This window comes from Lagenorhynchus albirostris, chromosome 9, assembly GCF_949774975.1.
Source record: "Lagenorhynchus albirostris chromosome 9, mLagAlb1.1, whole genome shotgun sequence".
Lineage (NCBI taxonomy): Eukaryota > Metazoa > Chordata > Mammalia > Artiodactyla > Delphinidae > Lagenorhynchus > Lagenorhynchus albirostris.
In genome coordinates, this window is record NC_083103.1 from 8248202 (window position 1) to 8272741 (window position 24540).

Genomic DNA, 24540 nt, shown 5'->3' on the forward strand with positions numbered 1-24540 from the left:
TCAGTGAAAGAGATGAGTGTGCTGCACATCTGCAAAGCAGCTGTGACGCAGCTGTGGAACAGTCAGCACTGCTTCCTCGGTCAGCCGCCAGGCTGCCTGCAGCCCTCCTGCCACGCCTGGCTGCACCAGAAGGTGAAGGGCTGAGAGGTGAAATGGCAGAGACCCTCTCCTCGCTAGCTGGAATGGGATCCTAAGTCCAGTCATAAGGCCTATGTCAGAAGCAGCCCTAGGGGCTTCCTCATCATCTCCAAAAAATTAAAGGCTGGTGTTTCCTTGAACACTCAGGGTGTAATGGTTATGTCACAGTTAACAGAGGGTGAATGACCCAGCCCTGACTCAAAGACACTGGAGATGAGAGCACGCCTTACCTTTAAGTCTCTATGAACAATAAACTTCTGGTGACAGTACTGCACAGCAGACACTATCTGAAAGGAAGGAAGAGGGGTCAGCTCAGGGGCACCTGAAGGTGGGCTACAGGGGCTGGTGGAGCTGTGATCCTGTGACCGAGTTCGAAGCAGCCACATAGATAAGCAAAGCCCGAAGGACCCTCCAGATGCCGCTTACAGACAGGCAGCTCCTCCCTGTATGCCAAACCCCCCAAAGGAGAGGTCGGGCCCACACTCCACGGAGGGAGTCACACCCACCTGGCGGAATTTGGCTCGAGCCTCTTTTTCTTTCATCCTGCCATGAGCCACTAGGTAATCAAACACCTCTCCTGCAAGTGACAGGGGCAGGGTCTACATGAGAGCTTGCTGGGGCTGGGGAAGGTGGGGACACAGCAGGAAGAGGCAATTCCATACCTACCTCCACTAGCGTACTCCATGACAAGGTAGAGAGTTTTCTCAGTCTCGATCACTTCAAATAACTTAACTACAAGAGAAAAGGCCAAGCTATGAGTCAGAGAAGCAGCAGGGGCCACACATCGAGCCCCAACACGTACAGGGGCATCCCAGGAATCAAAGTTTCCTCCTCTCCCAAAGACAGGTTCCTCGCGAGGCAGCCACACCACTAAGGACAGCCCTGTGCTCCAGAGGCAGAGCTGGATCTTGAGCTGGGTTCCCCAGAGGCATCCTTGAAGACTACAGACTCCAGAAGGCCATGTGCCTCAGGGAGAAGGGCCACATGCTGGGAAGTGGAGCCTTGCTGTGGGGGAAGAGGAAAGGAATGATGACTGGTTCTCACCTATGTTGGGATGATTCAAAACCTTCATTATTCTTACTTCACGGAACAGCTGGAAAATAAAATACCAGGGGTCATGCTTGCTCAGCTTGCTCCCCTCAGGTCCCCTCCAAACAGAGCCACTGCTAAGATTCTTTTTCCAAAAGAGAAAACAGGCAGGGAAAAGAAACAGAGTAGTTGTCCAGATCCTCCATGCCCATCCCCAGTGGCTGAGAAGGACATGGCGGGGAAGGAGAGCAAGAAGGGTCAGTGCGAGGAAAGCTGGGCTCTCATGACTTGTACCCTCAGGGGCAGCATCTGGACGAGCCAGCTGCACCCTTGGGTGCTGTCTCCCCAAATCCAGCCCCCAAACAGCAGACGGGTTTTGGCTGCATGCCTCTGAAAGAGGGCGCGTGAGCCCACGTACATGAACGTTTAGAACCTGAGCTGCTTCTACAGTTCACTGACAAGGCAGACTCTAGCTTGGTCTGTGTGAAGAGGTAGGGGAGCTCTGAAGGGGCCCCTCTGAAGAGGCCCACCACCTTCTGACTTACAGAAGTCAGAGGGCTCTGCACTAGTGGGTACGCCTTTCTCTCCTGGGCCTCGGGGTGGTGACAGAAGAAGCCACTCCTATATATAGCTGATGCCAATTTTAATCAAATCCACCTCCACACACTCACGCTCTCTTTGTGAAACAAAATCAGGGACTCCAAACCATACATTTCCATGAAGAAAGATGACAGAAATGAACTCCATCCCCTCTGCGGGGGCCAGAGAACTGGAGGTGGGGTTTTTTGCAACTTCTAGGCCTCACCGTTTGCACAAGGAGCAGAACTAGTTGTGTTGTGTTTTGTTTTTGTTTTTAAGGAGAGGGGAGGTATGGAGACCTAATTTAGGCTATATTTTATGGGGAAAAGTGAACACATCTTTCTTTTTTTTCCTTTAATGAGATCCCAGAGCTTTTGTGGGCTGGAAAGGAAAAGAAGAGACAGGTTTTCCAATCTTCAAGAACCTGATTCTGACCTTGGCTCCCTTTTCTTGTTAGGGCCCAGGTTTTTCTTGCTTTCTTCCCAGGCCCAATAGTTATCTTGGATGAAGAGGCAAAAAATCCTGGACGCCACCTCAGGGGCAATAATGGGCCTGGAAAGGGCGTTCTCCTAGGAGAGCGTGGAGTTTTCTGAGCTTGTCTAGAACCCTGAAGAGGTTAGCTTCTTCAGCGTTTGTCCTTTAGGGATCATTGCTGGGATCAAATTTAAACAGAGTGATTTGGCCAGAATCAGACTGGCCTTGGCAATGGAGTGTGTTCAAAGGCTTTAAAAATGGCTGCATTTGTCTGGTGCTGCTGCTTCCAGCCAGTCAGGAAGAGGCAGGGAGAAAAAAGAGGTGGGAAGTAAGATGGCCTAGCTGACTCTGGCAGGCTAAACTGCTCCAAAGACCAAATGGCCCACACCAAGCTGGCTTCTACTCTGTGAGGTCTGAGCCAACATGTCAAGAGTAGCCCTCTTTCCCTTTCTTCCGGAAAGCTCCCAGCAGCAGGGAAGCCCTGGTGATGACAGCCATGTTTCCTTTGAGTCAAAGAACTGTGAGGGGATCCCAGGGGTAACAAAAAATAGGAAACACCTTGGTTTTGGCTGTCAGCATGTCAGGGCACCTCAACTCACAATAATTCTGTGAGTGTCTCTCTCAGCAACAGCTCCCAACCTCCAGTCCCAAGCTTCCCAATCTCACTGTAGTTGGCTGTTAGCATCAGGTTATGCCCTCTCCTAACTCAAGTAACAATGTGCTCATGAAAAGAAAAACTCAATCTGCCACAAGATGCAAAGAACTAGGTTAATCAAGGTCAGAAAATCTGAGCCAGGGTCAGCTGGAGTATGAGGAAATCTCACTGACCTGAACAGGGACAGCTTTTTGGAAGCCTGACGGGAGATTTCTTCCTTCCCCTAACTGACGGAGCCCAGGGTGGGGGCAGAGGGCAGACAGTTTCCAGTTCTACACCAACCAGTCACTAGTAAGCCGTCCCTCCTCTGCAAATGAAAGCCTTCTTTTCTCACTCCTACATATGTGGTCTCACCTGGAGGGTTCCCCAACCAGCTAAGTAAGACCTCAGTTTTCCACTGTAAGTCAAGAAGGGAAGGAAAAGTTCAACCTCATCTAGCAAAGACTACATGCAAAGGACTCTGCAACTGTTAGTCAAAAGAAGCCTAGAAGTGAGAAGGAAAACTGGGAGGACCTGTCATTAATCTGCACGCACTGTAAGAGGCTTGAAGCTGGAGTTCAGTTTCGAAAACCCCAGCCTTCCATACCCATTCTCTGAAATGTAGCTGGCATAGAATCCAGTGGCAGGTTCTCTGCCTCCTCTTACCCCTGTACTTCTAGAGCCACTCCCCTGGATCATTCAGATCTTACAGTTAACTGCATGTGTTTCTAGTAATGGCTATATACATGTGTATAGGGCTGGTCACAGGCCAGAAGAAAACAAGATGCAGGACGTAGGTCAGACAGGTAGGCCAAGGGGCAGGAAAGGGGCAGAAAGACTTCTAAAAGAGCCAGTGCCTGTGGCCAGGAAGCTCAATCAGGAGGAGCCAACACAGGTGATCCAACCCAAACCCTAAAGATAGCAGAGCCACGGAAAGGGATGGTGGGAACAGTGAAACTACCAGAGATTCTGAATTAGGGGTTCAAGAGGAGGTCCAAATGGGGTCAGCAGATCATTAACTCCTGACAGAGGTTTAGAAAGGGACAGGAGGTACTGTGTGCTTACTTTCTGAAGGCTGGAGGAATTCAGTTGAGTCTTGTCAATGATCTTCACAGCTACCTGAACAAGAGATAAAAAGCCCAAGATTACCTCTCTGACCAGGCTAAACTCAGGACTCGAATCTACTGCCTCCTTTGGCCCTGTCCCTCTTAGCACCCCTATCTGTTCAGATCTCATTTCTGCCTGATAAACAAAAGGCTGGCTGTGGTAGAAGTCCCACTACTACCTGCTGGGGTATCAACAGTTGGGAGATGCTGCCACGTCCCCAACCCCAAAGCTCACCTCTTTCCCAGTAAGGATGTGCCGAGCCAGCTTCACCTTGGCGAAGTTACCCTTGCCGATGGTCTTGAGGAGTCGATAGTTGCCAATATGGGGCTGCTCGTCAGCAGAAGTGGCTGAGTTGCGGCCCCGCAGCATGTTGGACTTACTGCTGGGCTTGGAGTCGAGGTGTCCCAAGGTGGGCTGCAGGGTAGAAACATGTACACCTTTGAGTATGCTGCCCTTCCGGTTCCCCATACTACTGCCCTTAGCTCTCTGCAAAAAACGCAAGAGGCTGGGGTATGGGGGCAGACTCCAGGAGGCTGGTAGGCATGCAAAGAAAGAATCATAAGGCAGGGGGATAAAAGGAGGTGGGAAGAGCGCCCACCTTCACGCCAAAAGAGCACAGCCTAAGGTCCAACGTCAACATCCTGTGGGCGCTGGAGCTTAGGACCTAAGCTGTCCCATCACTGGCTCCACTGCCTGGCAACACATCCCCTGTAACAACCCAACAGTTCCTCCACCTCATGTGGGAGAGCGCCGTCTACCGTCCTCCCCGTCGCCTGTTCACACTTTGATAAGGCTACATCTCAAAGTCGCAGGAGCACGATCAGAATTACTGCAAAGCACTCACTGCCTCCCAACACTTTACATTTCTCTTTACTATGTATCACTTTACATTGATTTGTTGTCTATCCGGCAAGAATGGAAGCTCATGAAGACAGGCATGTATCATTTATTCACTGATACATCCCTGCACCTAGACAGACTGGATTAGGGTAGATGCTCAATGAATACTTGTGCAATGAAAAAATGGAATGACAGGGTCTGCGCAAGGCCACCCTCTGCCCTCCTTAGATATCCCATAGCTCAAATAAGGGTGTGAGGAAGCAGAAATGACAACAACTGGCACCAACAGGTATATAAACATAACACAAAAAAGGTATGGTCCAGATGAAAACATACATCTGTATGAAGACCTGTACAGTCCTCAAAGGGCTAAATGTAGAGTTCCATGTGATCCAGCAATTCCACTCCTAGTTACATACCCAAGAGCAACTTGCACACCCATGTACATTCGTAGTATCACACATTCATAATAGCCAAGAAGTGGAAACAACACAAATGTCTGTCAATTGATAAGTGAAATATCCACATAGTGGAATATTCGTTGGCAATTAAAAAAAAAAAGAAGGGACTTCCCTGGTGGCGCAGTGGTTAAGAATCCGCCTGCCAATGCAGGGGACATGGGTTCCACCCCTGATCCGGGAAGATCCCACATGCCGTGGAGCGACTAAGCCCGTGAGCCACAACTACTGAGCCTGTGCTCTAGAGCCCGCGAGCCATAATTACTGAGCCCACACGCTGCAACTACCAAAGCCTGCGCGCCTAAAGCCGGAGCTCTGCAACAAGAGAAGCCACCGCAATGAGAAGCCCATACACTGCAACAAACAGTAGCCTCTGCCTACTGCAACTAGAGAAAGCCCGTGCGCAGCAACGGAGACCCAACGCAGCGCCCGCCCCCCACAAGAAAGAAAGAAAATAACTTAAAAACAAAAAAAAGAACTGACATATGCTACAACATGGATGGGCCTTGAAAGCATTATGCTAAGTGAACAAAGCTGTTCACAAAGGACCACAGGCTATATGATTACATTTATCTGAAATGTCCAGAGTAGGTAAATCCATAGAGACAAGAGAGAGACTCTAGGGCTGAGGAGGCTGAGGAGGGCGAGGGGACTTAGGGGTGACAACTAAGGGCTGCAGTAATGAAAATATTCTAATGAAATGCTGACTGTGGTGATGGATACACAGCTCTGAGGATTTAGTAAAAGCCACTAAATTGTACACTTTAACGGGTGAACAATCCCACTGTTAAGCATCTGGCCTAACTCTGGTCGAGAGCACTGATTTGCCTCTTCCAGAACACCTGATGCCATTGCTCCAGCATGATGGGGATAAAGTGCTGCCAGAGCCTCATCGCAGAACCATCCAGAGCTGCCCTGAAACTTCAAGGAAACCATCTGGAGGGGAGCAGGGTGACCAGAGAAGTGTGACTCAAAATTCTTTCTTTCACGGTCCTTTTCTGGCTCTAAGTGAAGCCCTCAAAAACCACAGAGAAAAGAAATGACTTGCTACCACCCAAGGAACTGTCCAGGGTTCCTTGGCAAGAAGCATGCTTCCCCAACCTGTTGCTTTTCAGCCCTAAGGGGCTATGAATAGGAAAACACTTCCCTCTACCCCAACTTCCAAGATCGGAAGATGGGTGAAAAGTTTCCTCGGCAACCTCTAAATCACCTCCTAAACTGTCGCTCTCCTGTTTCCTGAGGATATGAGCCAAGGCAGCAGGGTATTGACAGTCCCCAAGTCCTCAAAGTTTTGCAATGAGAATTTAGTGTCTACCTGAGGATTTGGGTCCTTTGCTCCCTGAAGCCAAATCTGGGAACCCTACTGCCTATCCTGAGCTCTGCTCTGCCCATCCCTCTCCACGTTTCCTGCTCCAGGGGCTGCTCTGTGTTGCCCAGCAGGACAGTATCCTCCCCACACCCAGAGGCTCAGCTGCACACAGAACTTCAAGGAACAGCAACAACCCTCCTCCTTACTGGGACAGAGAGGGTGCTTAAGAGTACAGACGCAGAGACAAACTGCCAGGTTCAAGCCCCGAATCTGCCGCTCACTCAACACGTGTTAACTCTATTATTATCAACAACATCCTTAAGATGGAGATGAGATTATTACAAAGCAGGAAGGAAATCATCTAAAAGATGACCGACGTGGGATGATCCCACACGTGGGTGTCAGGAGATGGTCTAGTGGGTGCCGAGGAGCTCTGTCCAACAGAACTAGGTTCCAGTCCTGGCTCCCCCACTTACTAGCATGAGTTTCCTTATCTGTAAAGTGGTGATAAAGTAGTCCCTATTTCACATTCATTAGGTGACAGAAAATATGTAAAATGCCTTATCCAATGCTCAAAAAAGAACCACCATGAATACCATTATTTTTAGTTCCTAAATACTACAAAGCCTATTTGCAAAGCCAGAAGTCTCATTGTCAACAAGACTTCTGCATCTCAGTCAAGCCCTCCTAAGCCAGCTGCAGCCTATCTGGAGGCCAAGAGATGCTACGTATTGGCCCTCCCGGCTGAGCATCAGCCACCTGGCCTGCACCAGCACCTTCAGCCTTCACAGGAGGGGACTCGACAGGGTGGCTGTGAAGGGCTGATTCCAAGCTAGGTATCCAGGACAGTCAAAGAGAAGGTTCTGCTTGTCTGGGACCCAGAGAAGCAGAGAACACTGGTGCGTGCTCTTTGATTCCCTGCTCTAAAAGTCACACACTCCCGTTTCAGGACCGAACTACCCAACTCTCAGGACTCAAAAGACACAGTCCTTCTCTTACCCCCTTCTGCCTCTTCTATGTTGTGAGATATTTCCCACAGCAGGGATGTGGGACAGGGTGAGGAAGCAGAGAAAGGAGAAAGTCTCTAGTAGGAAATGTTCCTTGGACCAAGGCCCCACCAGAGGCAGCTTCTTTGAAGGCTGAAGAGGAGGTAGGGGTGTGGGTGGCTATCACGGAGAGAGAGTCCCATCCCTGGTTCTCGACTAGGCCCATGTAACCTGGACCCAGATCTCACCAACAGGGTGGGGGGCTGAAGACTAGCTGCCCTTCTGGGCCAACTAAGCAGAATCTAGCTAGAGCCATGCTCCCCACCTCCATCCTCCCCATGCCCCCCACCTCCATCCTCCTTGCACACAGTAAGACATCGAACACCAGACATCCTCAAAGCTCTGGCTGACATCACACCATAGGCAGGCCCCAAAGGTCTGAGGCCAGTCTGTTGAAAGCAGACACCACGGCTGTCAGGCAGCTTTCAGAAAGAACAAGGGGTCACCCTGTGAGGCAGTATTTGGAACCAAATGGCAGAACACGCAGGTTACTAAGCAGGCCTGATTCAGAATTAGGGCCTAAACAGCTCTGAGGTCCTCAATCGAGAGGAGAGAAGGCAGGACATGAGGATGAAAAAAAAAGTCTTATATCCAATGGGCCCTTCAACCTGGATCTCAGAACTCAGCCTAGGCATGTTGCCACGTTTGCCCGGAAGACAGCCTCCACCCCGAGAGGCCCGGCGCTGACTCAGGTAGGCAGGGCCCCTTCCCTAATGCTGGAGGCCCTGACCAACAGTTCTCCCCTAGAAAAGCTCACGCTTTGGGGCTCTGCACTCAGGTTTGGCCTCGAGTGTCCTGAGACTTCCCTGGGGCCAGGAGGGGGCCAAGCTGGGAAGGGGGATAGGCAGGTACTCCCTGGTCAGAGGCAGAGTGAGCCTGGGCACTGTGGAATGGAGGAAAAGTGTCCCTTGGGCACCGGCCCTGGGCGGCCGCCCCAGACCCGTCTCCCCTCACTGTAGCACTCGTGCGCCCTCCCTGGGCCTCTGCCTGTCACCAGCCCGTTCCCTTCACTCTGGCTGGGCCTGCCCACTCGACCTAAGGGGAGAGTCTTTTCTGGGCATTTGCCGCCTCTTCCTTTCTCAGCCAATGCCTCTTCCCAGGAGGAGCACTTCCCTGTGCTAGTTGCTGCCTGGCTCCATTTAGCAACCCTTCAAAGATCCTGTGTTTGGGGTGAGACGGATGAAAGAGGAGGGGGCAATTCCACAGCAAAAAAAAAAGGGGGGGAAACATACCCGGCTGGAGAAAGGGACAAGGACTACCAGCGACTTCCATTCAGCAGAGCCCACAGCAGGATCTGTCAGGCAGTGAGGGCAAAGTACAGAGGCCGGGAAGAGCCAGGCCCAGGGCGGGGGCTCCTGGCTCCGTCAGCCACCCTTACTCAGCTGAAGCAGGCGACTCCTTCCACCACCTCGTCAGTGAAAAGCAGCGAAGCAGCCAGGCCAAGCGGCTCCTGCCTGGGAACCTGGACTGTGTCGCAACCGAAACCACCACTAGCAGAGAGAGCCCAGGCTTGGCAAGCAGAGCAACGGGGACAAAGCCCTGCGGCTTCTTGTGGGCCAGGGTCTGGTAGCCAGAAGATGCATGCAGTCCTCGGACACTACCCAGGAGCAAGGTGGGAGGAAAGGGGCAGGAGGCTAACGGGAAGGAAGGGAGACAGAGAGAGTAAGAGGCGGGTTTAGATCAACTTCCTTCTCCCTTCCCCTCCCCCTCTCCGGAAGTGGGCTGCCCCACCCTCCCCAAGGTGCTTTGCTGGGTAACAGCTGGGAGAGGGTGAGGAGGAGACTAACGCCAGCCCAGGTTGTCATAAAGCCATTATCTCACCTGCAGCAGGTGGGACCTGGGTACGGGCTCAAATCTGCGGGAGGAGTATGTGTGAATCAGACGTGCTGACCCAGAGAGCGCCAGCAAACCACCCGTGGGGCGGGGTGGGAGCAGAAACTAGCCATCCAACAGTGGCACGTGGACCTCCTACTTCACAAAAAGCAGTGTTTGACCTTAGAAAAATGCACATTCCACTTAAACAGACAGTATTCTGGACATAATATCAGGAGATTCAGGAACCCTGTGAAGCCCCTTAGGTCCGTGGGTTCTAGACTAAGAATCTTTGTCACTGATAGAGAATGAGATGCTTAATCCTAAATTTTGCCCAAAGGCTGGGAACAAACCAAATGCTTCTCTAAATCCCTTCCAGCCCTGATTCTGGGAGTCTATCTCCAGGTTCCCACCCACCTCCAAGTCTCCATCACCCCCCACCCCACCCCAATACTGCTTTCTTTGAGAACTCTTGAGGGCCTGGGGGCAGCAGGGGAAGCCATTCCTCACACCTGCCTCCAGCCAAGCCCCTGCTGTCCAGGCATCTGCTGTCCTTGTGGCAAACTGGAGCCCTCCCCGTTTGTGTTCTGGTCTCGGCCTTTCTTCTGGCCGCCAGATCAACTTCACATTGTTCCACTACTCAGAGGCTAGGGTCTTTCCCACTAGGCAACTCTTTAAAGATCTCATGCTGGGACGCCATAAACCCCTCTAGGGAAGGGCAAAGCCTCCCACTGACCTCACAGCACCTGAGCACAGACACCTGGGAGACCGTGCTACTCAGTGTTCCCCTTATGTATGAACCCTGGCCAACAGATTCGGCATTTCTGGTACTACCATGCTGGCACATACTTCCCATGTTCTCCACACCGTAAACCTACAGGACAGGGAGCATCTTCATTTTACAGATGAGAAATTTAAGCACAGAAGTTAACAGACTTGCCCAAGGTCAGCCTCCCAGTGCAGAGCTGGGACTGGAGCCCAGGGCTTTCGCGCCCACTCCAGCACTCTGCTGTTCCTCACGGTCCCCTTCACCAGCTCCTCTTCAATGCTTCTGAAGCCTAATCTGCTCTTATTTCTCCCAGAAGAATGAGTCCCTCGCTCTTCCTCCACAGATTAGGAAGAGGGGAAAGATGTGAAGATTCCGGAAAGGTGCCTGGGACAGCAGGAAGGCCAACATCCGGGTTAAGGCCAGTGGGGGGCTGGGGCTGTTTTAAAGGCCTACCCAGGTGGTCCCACAGCACCCCCTGCTCTCACTCCTTCCCAAAGTGGGCCCTCACCTCAGTGGAAGAGGTCAGGCTTTATTCTGGACCCTGGGCTCAGGCTTGCCCCTCCACTCAGATGCCAGAGCGGGATCAAATGGCTTCATTTTCCAGTCTCCAGGATTTTGCAATGTGACAGAAGGATTGTTTCCTCAATCTTATTTGTTGGGGGGCAGTAAGGGGCTTTGTAAACTGAGGAAGTACCAAGCAGTGACCTCAGAGAGGCTGGGGAGAGACAGGATGGGACTGAGCTGAAACGTCACATGGCAAATCACTAGTTCTTTAACCCTTCCTCCTTCATTGCATCCAGGAGTCTTCTTTGCATCCTTTGATCCTGAGCAACTGTCACTCTCAACAGCCAAGAGTCAATACACCAGCGGAGCATTCTGGGTAGGAGAGCTCTGGTAAAGCTTGGTAAGCAGTGACCAGTGCAGAGTCTGGATGTACACCCCCAGCCCCAGAAGGAACCGTGATGTCTCCACCTGGGGAACCCCCACCATCCCTTAATACTCCGTCGCAGAGCGGAGGTGGGCTTGTGTAAAACTGCCAAAGGGCTGCTCCCTTTTTCCAACCAGGGTAGATGCCTCCCTGACAAAGGAGGCCAGCACAGCCTGTGGCCGAAGCAAAGCCAAAAGCAAGGTGGTTCGCTGCCCTCCAGCTCTCTAAGCTGCAAGTCTCACCCCAAGGCTGGGAGACCAGCACTGCAGCCTGGGCCATGCAGGGAGCCCATGCGCCTCAAAGCTGCCACAGCAGAGCCAGTGCCTGCCTGGGAAGTCCGGCAGGTGAGAACTGACCTGGAGTGAGATCCGAGCTGAGCCACCTACAGCCCCTTCATGCATGGAAGCTGCGGTGCAAGGAGCACCCCTCAAATCTCCTGTCTTCTGAGCCACCTGAAATGCTGGGGTCCTCTTCAAAAATGGTGGATTCTACTGAGCAACCATGGCCTCAGAAGCTTCCACACTTTATCCCTGAGAATCTGCTCACTGGGGCCTGGTCTCTATCTCAGTCCCCAATTACTGTTGCCCTGTTCAGCAAACCTTCATTGAGCACCCACCTCTGGAGCCTGTTGCAAAGTACAGAGAGATCTGGTTCCTGCCTTCTAGAGACTGAGAGGAGGGGAACCATACACGTCTCGACTCACGATGGTATCTCTGCTTACTTGTTAGGCAGGCAGGATAGCACAGCAGAGCTCTGGAGGCAGCCGGAGGCAGTGGGGGCCCTGCCTTCGCTCCTTACCAGCTCACCGAACACCACCAGCAAGATCACTTGGCACCTCTAGGTCTCAGTTTCCTCACCTGGGACATGAGGACACTAGCTGTTCCTACTTCACAGGATTAGTGTGAAGATGAAATGAGAAAATCCACGCCAGCGTTGACCACGGTCACTGGTGCGCAGTAAGGTCTCGACCATGTTTTCTAAGATCTCTCTTCACTTTCAGGCAGGGACCTTTGTCTCCCATCTACAGGGGTTCTCTGAGCCCTGAGAAGAGCTATAATCTCTAAGAACTTGACTACAAGTACCAGTGTAGCAAAGCTGGTATTCCTTCTAGAATGAGGAAAGTCAAATTTCTACCATGGCTGGGCTGTCAGACAAAAAGGACCCTCCTTCCTAACACCACTCCTGCCAAGAGAAGTGGGTGACTGAGAAGGCAGCCACGCCTCTGCCCTCTGAGCAGCCCAGGGCGGGAGGAAGGTGTGCCCACTCTTCCCTTCCTCATCATTTCTTTAACTCCTTCCTCTCAGAAAAGGTCCAAGAAACGGCCAACATACCAGTACCACATGGTGCCAAGGGCTGGGGGAAGCTCACATTGCCAGCCTTGCACTCCATTCGGCTCCTCCCTACCAGTGGGTTACCGTAACCATGGAGACCAACAAGTTCCTCCATATCACAGGAGAGCCTGCCTGCCAGCAGCCCAGGGCTCTGGGGGAGGCAGAAGGCAGCCTGCAGCAGGAAGGTCTGGCTCGCTTTACAGAGGACTGTGGGGAGCTGATGGGAGACTAACCAGTGAAGCTGAGGTGCCTGGGCCTCCCTCCAACTTCCTTTTCTTTGCCCAGTAGTTTGTTTTTAGCACATTCATTGTCTGGCTGTATGTGGTGTGGTAGTGAAGGGTGTCACTCTGGAGTCAGACAGACCTGCGGTGGGACCCCAGCTCCACCACTCTGGCTGCTGCGTAGGGAATGGACTGGAACTGTGGTATGAAGAGCTACACAGATCCACACACACTAAAAGGCTCCAGATCTCATATAATACCTTCTTTTAAGTGATCCAGGTAAGTAAACCCTCTTATCCCTTGTTTATCCCAAATCCCTTTGTTCAAATAGTTATCCAGACACCTTCTTAGCTGAGAGTGATCTCTCCCTTCTCTGACTCTCACAGCATCCTATCTGTACCCATTCAGCTCTTCTGACTTTGTGCCTCTATGCCTTCACCCCCTCTTTGAGCTCTGAGAAGTCAGAGGTCACCGTTGTATGCCTTTAGTGCCTAACAGTGCCCCACGTTATAATACTCATGGAATATATACAGAATAAAAGTGGTACAACTTTTTGATCCCTAAAGTTGCTCCCCTCCTCTCCCAAGGAGATAAGCAAGGGCAGAGGAGGGAAGATCAAAACCTCTGGCCAGAAGACCCCTTTCCCCTCTTTCAGGGCATTTACCGCCCTTTGAAGTTGGTTGGTTACTGTCTGTCCTTCCCACTAGACTACACCATAAAGGGAAGGCCCCCGGTCCGTCTGATTCATGGCTCACAACAATGTCTATAACACAGAGCGGAAGTATTCAGTAAGGTAATGAATGAATAAAGGTGAACGAATGAATAAATAAGAAAACATGTTGGGGCATCTTCGTGACAGTCTCTGGGATACATGCCAATAACCCATATCAGTGTACTCCGCACACAACATCCAAGTGGGCAGTGGGTCATGAGATCCTCTCTCCCCAAAATGGATGACATCCATGGAGCGTCAGTTCTACTAACAAGCTTTCTCTCAGGTGGGACAAGCCCCTTGGAACTCTCATCTGTCACAAAGCTTGAGGCAAAGGTGGTCACCTAGGAGAACTGGAGGCAGGCTCAGAATACAGGCACAGCTGAGGACCAGCAGCCCCCACCCCCATCCCTGGCTCCCCTCAATCAAGCTTAAGCCCTCCTTTCATCACAGAGGGGGATCCCTCTCCTCGAACTTCCTGCTGCCCAACAACCACCAGGCCCTCCCACTTCAGACAGTTCTCTCTGCCTCTCCACATTCAATCCCTCCACTGCTTTGCTACCAAAACCACTGTGTCTTGCTGTGACAATGCACTGCAGCTTGAGCCATTCTAAGAGCTACTGATTTGGGGAAGTGACAGTGACTTTAGGAGACATTTACTTACTGTTTGCCACACCGAGAGCTGCTTTAATATTTCCTCTTTGAACCAATGTACTGATTGCAAGGCCCTGTCAACCCTAGAGAGCCAAAAAATTCACCCATATACACCTGCCTTCTGTCCAATGCACAAACGGCGTTCCCACCCAGCCGCCATCCTCCCCAAACTGCCTCCTGTTACAGAAAAGCAGAGGGACTAAAAACAGCAGCTGGGGAGCTCAGGTGACTCACCCCGCATAATCACCTCCTCCCAGAATCTCCAATCTTCTCCTGGGGTTTTTGCCAACACAAAATAAAAAAGAAGCACGAGATCTAAAAAAACAACAACAACAAAAAACCCCTCTCTCAGCGTTTATGCAACAGCCTTTCTACCTGGGTGCAGATTTAACCCTTTGTCTCTGCCCCTTCCAATGCTGTTTCCTTAAAATGTTTTTATGCTGAGGCCGGGAAACAGGCCTTCCGGGTCTTATCTGGTTCCAGCTCTACACTGGAAGGTGCTGAATAAGACATGTGCCTCTTTCCACTGCATCTTCCTCTGGAAGTGGAAAAACTACTACCTTCCTACTCCTCCAGTTTCAAAGAGGGAGTTGAAGAAGGAAGAGGAAATATCAGAAAAAAGATTGGGACAAGTTTGCTGCCCCAGAAGTCACCATGGTCAGAGATCAGAGCTCCAGCAGGACAAGAAGTAATAGAAACCACCTAAGGCTGGCGCCACCACTCTCAGAACCTGTCTCCACCTGGCCGGGCTGCAATGTGGCTCTTCCACTTACGTGACCACTAAAACTCCAACTGGCTGCTCTTTCCATGAGCAAACCCCCATCGCGCTGTTCCTGCTCACAGGGAGAGGTGCTATCTTCCTCCTACAACAGATCATTGAAAACCCAAGCAGGTGAGGACACATGAGCTGTGGAATGAGGGACGCCCCTGTTTCCGGTGCTACCTGACAATGGGTCGAATCAGTCAAAATTGAGAATTCAGTCTCACCTGTTCCCAGAACAATCACAGGAGCTGCACACAGCTCTCTAGCAAACTTTCTGGGTAGGAAGTGGTGTGTGCGTGTTTATCTTTGGCATTTGGCATCTAGAAAGACAACTTTTGTGATAGCTGGTGCTATGACTACAAAGTAATGAGAATGCTCCCACAAGGCACATGCAAATCTGCTGCAGCACATTAGTCAAGAAACCCCCAACTTGGGACTTCCCTGGTGGTCCAGTGGTAAAGAATCTACCTTACAATGCAGGGGACACAGGTTCGATCCCTGGTCAGGGAACTAAGATCCCACATGCCATGGGGCAACTAAGCCCACAGCACCACAACTACTGAGGTCGCACACTTCAACTAGACAGCCTGCGTGCTGCAAACTACAGAGCCCACGCGCTCTGGAACCCGTGCACCACAACTACAGAGCCCAGGCGCCCTGGAGCCCATCCACCACAACTAGAGAGAAGCCCGTGCACCGCAAGGAAGAGCCCGCAGTCTGCAACAGAAGATCCAGCATGCCTCAACAAAGATCCCATGAGCCGCAACTAAGACCCGATGCAGCCAAAAATAAAAAAATAAATAAATACATTAAAAATCTTTAAAAAAAACAGGCAAAAGACTAAAAAAAGAAATCCCCAACTTACCAAAAGTTCTGTTCTATTTTTCCATAGAAGCATGTTACAAATGATGGCTGCATTCTCAGGCCAGCCCACCCCATCAGGGCCCACCACTGTATCTGAAGTAGTGTATTAACCATACTTAACACTTAAACCAGAGTTCAGAATAGGAAAATGAATTCAGTGTTCCAACATGGGACCTAGGAACGTATCTTTGCTCTCCAAGGAGCGTGGGCCGTAGAAACTGGGGTTTCTTAACCTTCAAACTCTGGGTGAGGGCTTGACATAAAAGGACTTGAGCACCTGGGGGTGGCTGGGTAGGAGGGAGGGTCTAAGGAGATATGAACCTAGGTGGAGATGAAGAATAAGGCTGGAGGAAAGGAATTCTGAATGGACACCGCCTTACAGGAGAGAAGGGCTAATTAAAGGAAGGCCAAGTAGAACTTCCAGCCTGGGACAGTCCCCTGACATATCAGGGGAAACACTCTTTAGAACTGTCTTCCCTACTGGGTACCTCCTTTCTACCTCACTGGGCCCGCCGCTACCACTGCAGTCTCAACCTCGGGCCAAGGGCAGAGACTGCTGAATCCTGTTACTAAGTGGCCATGACCTGGGCAGGTGCCTTGGCTAGCTCGTCGGATAAACGGAGGAGGGCTCATTTGTCAGAAGCTGGGTGGAGAAGATTGGAAAGCACAAGTTTCTCACTGGGACTGAGAACATGGCAGCTTGACTTTAGGCCTAGGTTGCCTCTGAAGCCAAACACTGTTCGTTTTCTGGTAGCAACGACAGTTCTCCTCCCTAGCTGTTTGTGTGCATGACCTAGGAGCAGAGAATATGGTAAATGAGATTACAGCTATTTTCCATTGTAAGTGCCTTCTTAAAAAACACTTTTATAGTTAATTCATCTTCTCAGAGACAGAGTCCGAGGAAGAGAGTCTGACTGTACTGGTTTCTAAGAGAAAGGAGTGGTCCAGAAAAGGCCAGTTTAGCCCTGGCTAAGGCAACGGGGAGATGTGGGTTCAGACTTCACTGCTGGAGGTTCTGAGCTTTCTAACGTCTGTGATTTGAACACGGGAGCAGGGCCCTATGGTACAGATTAACTCATGTGCTGGTGGAAGCCCTCAGGAACTAGATCCACCAACTGACCGGTGGTGCTGGGGAGGAAGGGGGCCACTTCGGGGCATTGTTAGATGCACTATTTATTACACAGACTGCAGACAAGAGAATGCTGGTTGTTTTGAAGGAGGCAAGCAGCCAAGTTTCTAGCTCTCCACCTCCGAATTCACTCAGAGAGAGCAGGGAAGAAAGGATGCCTGCAAAAGGAATACAGATCCTCCCCAACAAATCCTGAAGGGCAGCTCTAATTGCCAACAGGCATGGTGGCTTAAATAAAGACCGGAAGATTGAGAGAAAAAAACCCACCCAGGATACCTCCGGTCAGAAGAGTCTGGCTGCGTAGCAGGAGGCCACTGCTACCCATCCTGTTGTTCTATCTAGTCCATGCAAACACCGAGTACAAGGACAAAGACCCCATAGTCATAACGGGGTTTCTATCAAGAGAAAACAAAGGGGTAAAGTCAGAAATTATCCAACACCATCCAAAACACTTAGAACAATGCCTGGCATATATTAAATGCTCATGACATGCTAGCTATTATTACTATAATTCCATATGCTTTCCCAACTTATTCTGTAGGTTGCTAGAAAAAGATATGGCTTTTGCATAAGTTTTTATAATAAGATTTTTAAAAAATTAATTATTATTTATTTTTGGTTGCATTGGGTCTGTTGCATGTGGGCTTTCTCTAGTTGCGGCGAGCGGGGGCTACTCTTCCTTGCGGTGCACGGGCTTCTCATTGTGGTGGCTTCTCTTGTTGTGGAGCACAGGCTCTAGGCGTGCGGGCTTCAGTAGTTGTGGCTCAGGGACTCTAGAGCACAGGCTCAGTAGTTGTGGTGCGTTGGCTTACCTGCTCTGAGGCATGTGGGATATTCCCGGACCAGGGCTCAAACCCATGTCCCCTGCATTGGCAGGCAGGTTCTTAACCACTGTGCCACCAGGGAAGCCCAGATACGGCTTTTGGCTTTAACTTCTTTACCCACTGCTTACCACAAATCCTCTATTCTCCAAAAAGAGATGGATCTTTCAAACCGGCCTAGGAAAGCGCTAGAGTTGGAAGACCAAGTTCTGGTCACCTATTTGCACAGCTCAGACTTGGACGTGGGTTTCTGGCAGAGCCAGAAAAGGCTCCAGCAGCTCAACTGTTTTATCCCTTCCATAAAAGGCCACTCTACTTGTCCCTGATAAAAAGCACTTTAAACACACACATCCAACCCTAGGAAAATCCAGAGTACACACCACAGCTCCTGAGACACACAATGTCAACAATCTTGCCAAGATTTTCTAGGTATATGGAACTGGAAACTTTGCAAATTAATAGTCACAATGGGAAATGTGACCGGTATTTAAGAAACACACACACACTCACACAGTGTGGCCAGAGTCCCTGATTGTTATGTACTGAAGAGCACTGCCTCTTCCGTAGTGAGACGAGGGAAACTCAGAGCCAGGGTAGTGGGGGTGAGTGTGGTGGTGAAAACTTAGCTGCACCCCCAGCTCCTGAGTGTGTCTGGCTTGGAGACTCAGCAGCCTTCGTGGCAGCCAGGCTCCCACCACCAGCTGTCCTTCACACAACATAACAAGATCACTGTTTGGGAAGATGGGATTTTCGGTGTTGGGTTTTGTATCCCATAAGCTGGCATGCATCTGTCTCAGGGGCAGTTTCCTGAAACAGCTGCATGTCATGGGCCCCGGCAGACAGGATTTGAGATACAGGAGAAAGATAAATGAGATACCAGAAGTAGCAATTCAGGGATGATAAAGGTAAGAAGGAATGAAACTGTCTAGCTGTCCTTTTCTCACTCCTGTCCCATAAGAGCTGACTTTTCCTACCTGGTCCTCACTAAGGAATCATAAACACTCCTGTTTCCCTTTCTTGACAGACCCAGGCTTCCTCCTGGCATCTCCACATTTTTGTGGAGCTCTAACACATCAAGTGACTGTCTTCCCTACTGGGTACCTCCTTTCTACCTCACTGGGCCCGCCGCTACCACCGCAGTCTCAACCTCGGGCCAAGGGCAGAGACTGCTGAATCCTGTTACTAAGTGGCCATGACCTGGGCAGGTGCCTTGGCTAGCTCGTCAGATAAACGGAGGAGGGCTCATTTGTCAGAAGCTGGGTGGAGAAGATTGGAAAGCACAAGTTTCTCACTGGGACTGAGTACATGGCAGCTTGACTTTAGGCCTAGGTTGCCCCTGAAGCCAAACAGATACTGTGGTATCTAAAACTGATGCTGGGGCTTGCCTGGTGGCGCAGTGGTTAAGAATCCGCCTGCCAATGCAGGGGACACGAGTTTGAGCCCTGGTCCGGGAATATCCCACATGCCGCGCAGCAACTAAGCCTGTGCGTCACAACTACTAAGTCTGCGCTCTAGAGCCCGCGAGCCACAACTACTGAAGCCTGCGTGCCCAGAGCCTGTGCTCCGCAACAAGAGAAGCCACCACAATAAGAAGCCCGCGCACTGCAATAAAGAGCAGCCCCCACTCGCCGCAACTAGAGAAAGCCTGTGAGCAGCAACGAAGCCCCAGCGCAGCCAAAAATAAATAAATAAGTACATTTTAAAAAATAATTAAAAAAATAAAGCTGATGCTGGCTACCCCGTTAAGAGATAACCAAGGTCACGTGAGCTGGCCCGACATGTTCTGCTGTACTTGTTTATGGGCAAGAGGATTCAAACAACCTGTCAGGGGAGGGAAGGGGGCAAACCCTGTAACAGGGCAATCACTGGGAACACCACACAGAGGCCTCCTGCCAAGAGATCTTTTGCTCAAATATAAAGCAGAAATCTCTCACCAAACACCAAACCAGCTAACTGTGCCAAATACCACTTTTGATCCAGTGACTTTGAGGCACTGCTCCATCTTTCCAAAGTTCTTCGTATAAAAGGTTTGGGATTTTTTTGGTGGGGCGGGTCCGGGAGATTAGAAGGATGAGCAATATAGGGCCCCATTAAGAGTCCCAAATTAAAATAATACCCAAGCAGAGGCTCTCTGTCTCACCAAGAAATACATGTGGCATAGGGCTTAAGAAAGAGGGGTGTTTCCAGGGTACTTTTGCATAAACAAAGCACTCAGGGGCTTCCCTGGTGGTGCAGTGGTTAAGAATCTGCCTGCCAATGCAGGACACAGGTTCAAGCCCTGGTCCGGGAAGATCCCACATGCCACGGAGCAACTAAGCCCGTGCGCCACAACTACTGAGCCTGCGCTCTACAGCCCGCAAGCCACAACTACTGAGCCTGCGAGCCACAACTACTGAAGCCCGCATGCCTAGAGCAACAAGAGAAGCTGCCTCAATGAGAAGCCCTCGCACCGCAACGAAGAGTAGCCCCCGCTTTCCACAACTAGAGAAAAGCCCCTGCGCAGCAACGAAGATCCAACGCAGCCAAAACTAAAATAAATAATAAAATAAATTTTAAAAAAAGATCTGTGCATTAAAAAACAACAACAAAAAGAATCTTCCTGCCAATGCGGGGGACACAGGTTCGAACCCTGGTCCAGCAAGATCCCCCATGCCGCAGAGCAACTAAGCCCGTGTGCCACAACTACTGAGCCTGCGCTCTAGAGCCCACAAGCCACAACTACTGAAGCCCACACGCCTAGAGCCTGTGCTCTGCAATAAGAGAAGCCACCGCAATGAGAAGCCCGTGCACAGCAACAAAGAGTAGCCCCTGCTTGCCGCAACTACAGAAAGCCCGCGCGTAGCAATGAAGACCCAAAGCAGCCAAAAATAAATAAATTTATTTTTTAAAAAAAGAAAGAAAGCACTCAGTTCTCAGATGGCTAAATGCCCAATCAGAAGTCAAACTATCAAAACAAAACTTCCTATGACCATTTCTTGCCCTATACAAAGTCAGAATTGGGAGGCCATTTAGGTACAGCTCCAGGGCAGAAGGGCTCAGGCAGCAGAGTCAGGGTCGTCCTCTCTGACCAGAGGGTTAACCTCACAATGACATCACTAGCCACCAGACACAGGAAGGAAGGGAGAAGGCAGTCAGCACCTGAGCCTGTGGCCCTGTGGTTCCAGGCCGTCTGGGCTCTCCACAGGGTTACTGTAGAAATTGGCCCCTGGCTTTGCTAAATTAGATCCTTTCTCCCCTGCTCTTCTGCAAAACCATTTGTCACAGCCCCTAAATAACCAATCTTCCCCTCTTAGCAGGCCTGAGCTGCTACCATCTGGTCTCTGCCTTAGGCACTCAAGCCTCGGCAGAAAGAGGATGTTTCCATTTGGGTACTCCCTTGGCTGTCTGGAGAGGTCGGCAGACGGGAACTAGGGGTGGCACCCTTCTCTAGCCAGCCAGAGGGGGATGCAAAATACCTGCTGGCAACCTGTGCTCCCTCTCCAAGCTCCCCTTTCTAGCAAGGAGCAGCTACCCCTTCCTAACCTTCCACCCACAGTCTCACCCCGGCCAGGGAGATGCACTCATCCTACAAGAAGTGAAGGTAGTTAAGTCCAGCTTAGGAGCTAAAGAACCTGGCTTAGGGAAGAAAGGGATATTGTGCTGCAAAGGATTCCAAGAACAAACTCCCCGAACCGCCCACCAAGCTCTTCTGAAGAGCAGGGGTATTTAGAAGCGCTTTCCATTTCCCCACGTTAGAGAGGAGGGTGGCCTCAGGCAGACACACACCTGGCTGGGTCATCATCTCCCCTCAGAAGCCCTGGTGTCCCTAACACCAGAATAAGTCCACACCTGCCACCGAGGACCAGCCTGAGATGGTAACGTGCTCCGGGGTTCACATACTCACGCGTCCATTAATCTTCCTCCAGATCGCTGCTGTCATGCAGAGCAGTGAGGCGGGCTGAGTCCCGCTCTGAGCCCCTGAGCCGGTCACTCCAGTTTGCTTGGTGTATTGTGGGGGGAGGGGGGCAGGAGGAGGAGGAGGAAGGGAGATTATGATTCTCTATTTTCAAGCCCTGCCCCTAAAACCGAGGAGGGAAGCAGCTGGGTTCCCACTGCAGGAGAGCTCCAATCTCTGGGCACTACAGCTGCATATGGAGAACTCTGGGGAACATGCACATCCAACACGCTGGGAAAAGGAGGGGAAACCAACCCGGAGAGAAGTGAGTTGGTCTCCTGCCAAGAACTCTGAATGGTACTCCTATCAGAACTAGAACATAACAGGAGGTAGGCAGGTTTATGGTCTCTGGGGAAAGGCAGGAGGGGAAACAGTAAAAGCCGGACTAGCATGGGAACAAAACTTGCTCCCTGGCAGGAGAGCGGACAGCCCAGCTATCTGCAAGGCAGCAGCCATATACAGTCAAGTGAGACCCTGTCCCCGTTCCACCTTTCGGAGGCAGACAGTCTACACTCTAACCTCAGGTCGCTTTTCACATGCTTTGGTTTTGCCGTTTGGAGCATGGTCATTTCTATGACCCCGTAAGTTAAGGTCCACCACTTAAGGACCTGTGCCCCTGACTGCCAGTGGCAGGAGGGAAGGCGGACTCTCGCTGGCGTGCCGTATAGGGTCGAGCAGAAGCCTCGGATGGCCCCTCTCACGGAGAGGAAATGCTCCTCCTTTGCCAGAGCAGAGCCCAAGGCTGCCACAGAGAGGTGCTATTTAGCGACAGAAATGTCTGTCAGGAGTGGCAGGAGAAATGGCCACCACGTACTTCTTTCTCACCAACTGCTACCACCAGCCGCCACAGGCTGCCTCTGAAAAGCCTGCAGAACCTCCGGTGTCAGCAACGGCCTGTGAGTCACTCCCCCATGAGAAGAGGGAAACTGGTCCTGTCCCTGGGCCTGAAGAAGCCCCACAGTGTCCTCAGCCAGCTCTGCTCCAAAGCTAAAACCAGTCCCACCTGCCAGGACGGAAACCTCGGACAGCCTACCCTCCACCCACACCTGCATGTAGAAAAACCAGTCCTCTTACTCTGCCACATGTGGGGGGCATCCACAGGCACCTCAGCAGGACGCCCAGCACTGGGAACAGGAAGTGATGGCTTCATATTCAAAGCTCCCCTTAAACACACACACACACACACGATTTATATGTATACGTACACATACATGGGGTAAATGTCTATATACATATATATATACACACACACTGTAAAACTGATTTGCAGACCCAAATCGTTTCTGGATTTTTCTTTCAGCTGGCAGCTCCCTTTCCCTGCCTGCAGCTCCAGCCTTGCCCTCGTCCCGCCCTAGTGTCTCACTCTGGGCTCCTGCCACTTGTCTTCAAGTGTTCTCTCAGACCTCCAGGCCTTTGCCACGGCCTCCTACTGCCTGGAACCCTTTGCCTCCATCCTCCGTTCCCATTCTTCTTCCTGGTTAGCCTCAGCTCAGACATCACGTCCTCCAGGAATTCTTCCCTGCTCCACCTCTCTGACTTCACAGGGTCCCTGACACATCACTCCAGGTATCCCAAAGACAGCCGCCTTCTTGCACTAGGACTTCGCTCTTGCGGAACGGCCTGTCTCCTTCACAACTCTTGGTGGCTGTCTTGTTCACCACTGCACAAGAGTGGGAGCGACCTAAGAGAAATTTCCAGGGCTTAAGTCAACTCTGTGTCCTCAGTGCCCAGGCACAGTGCCTGGCACCTAACAGGCTTTCAAGCAATGCTTTCCTAATTCACGAGAGAAGGTCAGGGTCTTCCTGCTTTTTTCGGAGTGACTCTTTACCCAATAGCTCTTAGCACATCGCTGCTCCACGTGACTACTTCACCCTGGGCCAGGGCTAGAATGCTGGTGCCCACTGCTTTTAATCCATTCTCGAGGGCCTTCTGGTGTCTCTACGGATGCAGACTCTGGCAGGATTTCAGAGCTCATGGCCAGTGTGCGGAGCTGGGGCCTACTGCCCTTTCACCTGTCCTTCCCCAGCCTCCCCTCTGCCATGAGGGCTTCAGGTAGCCCCCGCACAGGTCTTCTAAGCAAGAGGACTGCTTCTGAAGTGGAAGCAACGGGGGATACAGCTCCAAGTCCTCAAGAGAGAGCAAATTTAGATCCAGCTCCACCCAAACAAGTTACATATCCTGAGCCAGTCATTCACCCTCTTGTGACCTGTGTTTCCCCACTTGTATAATGAGGGGCTGGAGTTGAGCTCTGAGGGTCTGTCCTAGGTGGATGTGAGGGCTCTCAGTGCCTCTGTGCTCATAAGCCTTCCAGCCCTGTCCCTGAGACCACAGTAGGAAGTGAGCATGGTCTGCACGTCCTGAAGACCACATCCTGACCTTGTCTTACATCGAGTCAACCTGCCAGAAGTCTGGCTCCATAAGTAAACCTCACCTAACATGTCTTGAACACCAAGCTCGCACACTGGAAAACCTCTTCCACCTAGGGCTGAGAAAATTAAAGTTAAGCTAGGTGACAACTCTGGACTTAGAAACATTACAACCCTGAACTCAGTGTGCCCTAGGCAAGAATCCTCTCCCTCTCTAGACTTCATTTACCCACAACTTACAAGCTCCTCACCACTCCCAGCCTCTCTGCATACCACGAATGTGGCCACAAGGTGCAGGAAAAGGTACCGTGACACACAGTCTACTTCCAGCAGGCCTCAGGGCTCTGCAGCCTTAGTCTGAGCAGCTCTGAGTAGGCACAGCCCCTGGTAGGGTAGGTGGCACACCTGGTGCCCAGCACCTGCCCCCCACCCCCCCGCCCCCGCAGCATGACTCCCTAGCAGCCTAGCTCCTTGGAGGGCTCCCGGATGGGGAGCTGCCTGCCTGCCTGCCATGGTAGCCGATCCATAAGGAGAAACCAACTTGGCAAAGCCCAGCAAGCAGCAGTTTCAGCCCTGCTGCCCAGAGTGGGGGAAGGGGGAGGCGGGTCCAAGCAGACCAGTC

The 24540-nt window shown here is 51.4% G+C and overlaps 1 protein-coding gene across 15 annotated transcripts in view; it reads right to left on the reverse strand.

Moving 5' to 3' along the window:
* The window catches only part of MARK2 (microtubule affinity regulating kinase 2), a 58011-nt gene that overhangs the window by 11092 nt on the left and 22379 nt on the right, over positions 1-24540 (reverse strand). For 9 of the 15 annotated variants that reach the window (XM_060158856.1, XM_060158862.1, XM_060158857.1 and 6 more), the window contains exons 2-8: positions 21502-21597; positions 4196-4375; positions 3920-3973; positions 1183-1231; positions 805-870; positions 645-715; positions 369-425 (exon numbers count right to left, since the gene is read on the reverse strand). In XM_060158856.1, the coding sequence (XP_060014839.1) occupies positions 369-425; positions 645-715; positions 805-870; positions 1183-1231; positions 3920-3973; positions 4196-4375; positions 21502-21597 (573 nt within the window). Of the gene's footprint in view, positions 1-368; positions 426-644; positions 716-804; positions 871-1182; positions 1232-3919; positions 3974-4195; positions 4376-8846; positions 9174-17064; positions 17193-21497; positions 23949-24540 lie in introns of those variants that run through there. The other 6 variants (XM_060158851.1, XM_060158859.1, XM_060158855.1 and 3 more) reach the window with 6 other exon arrangements.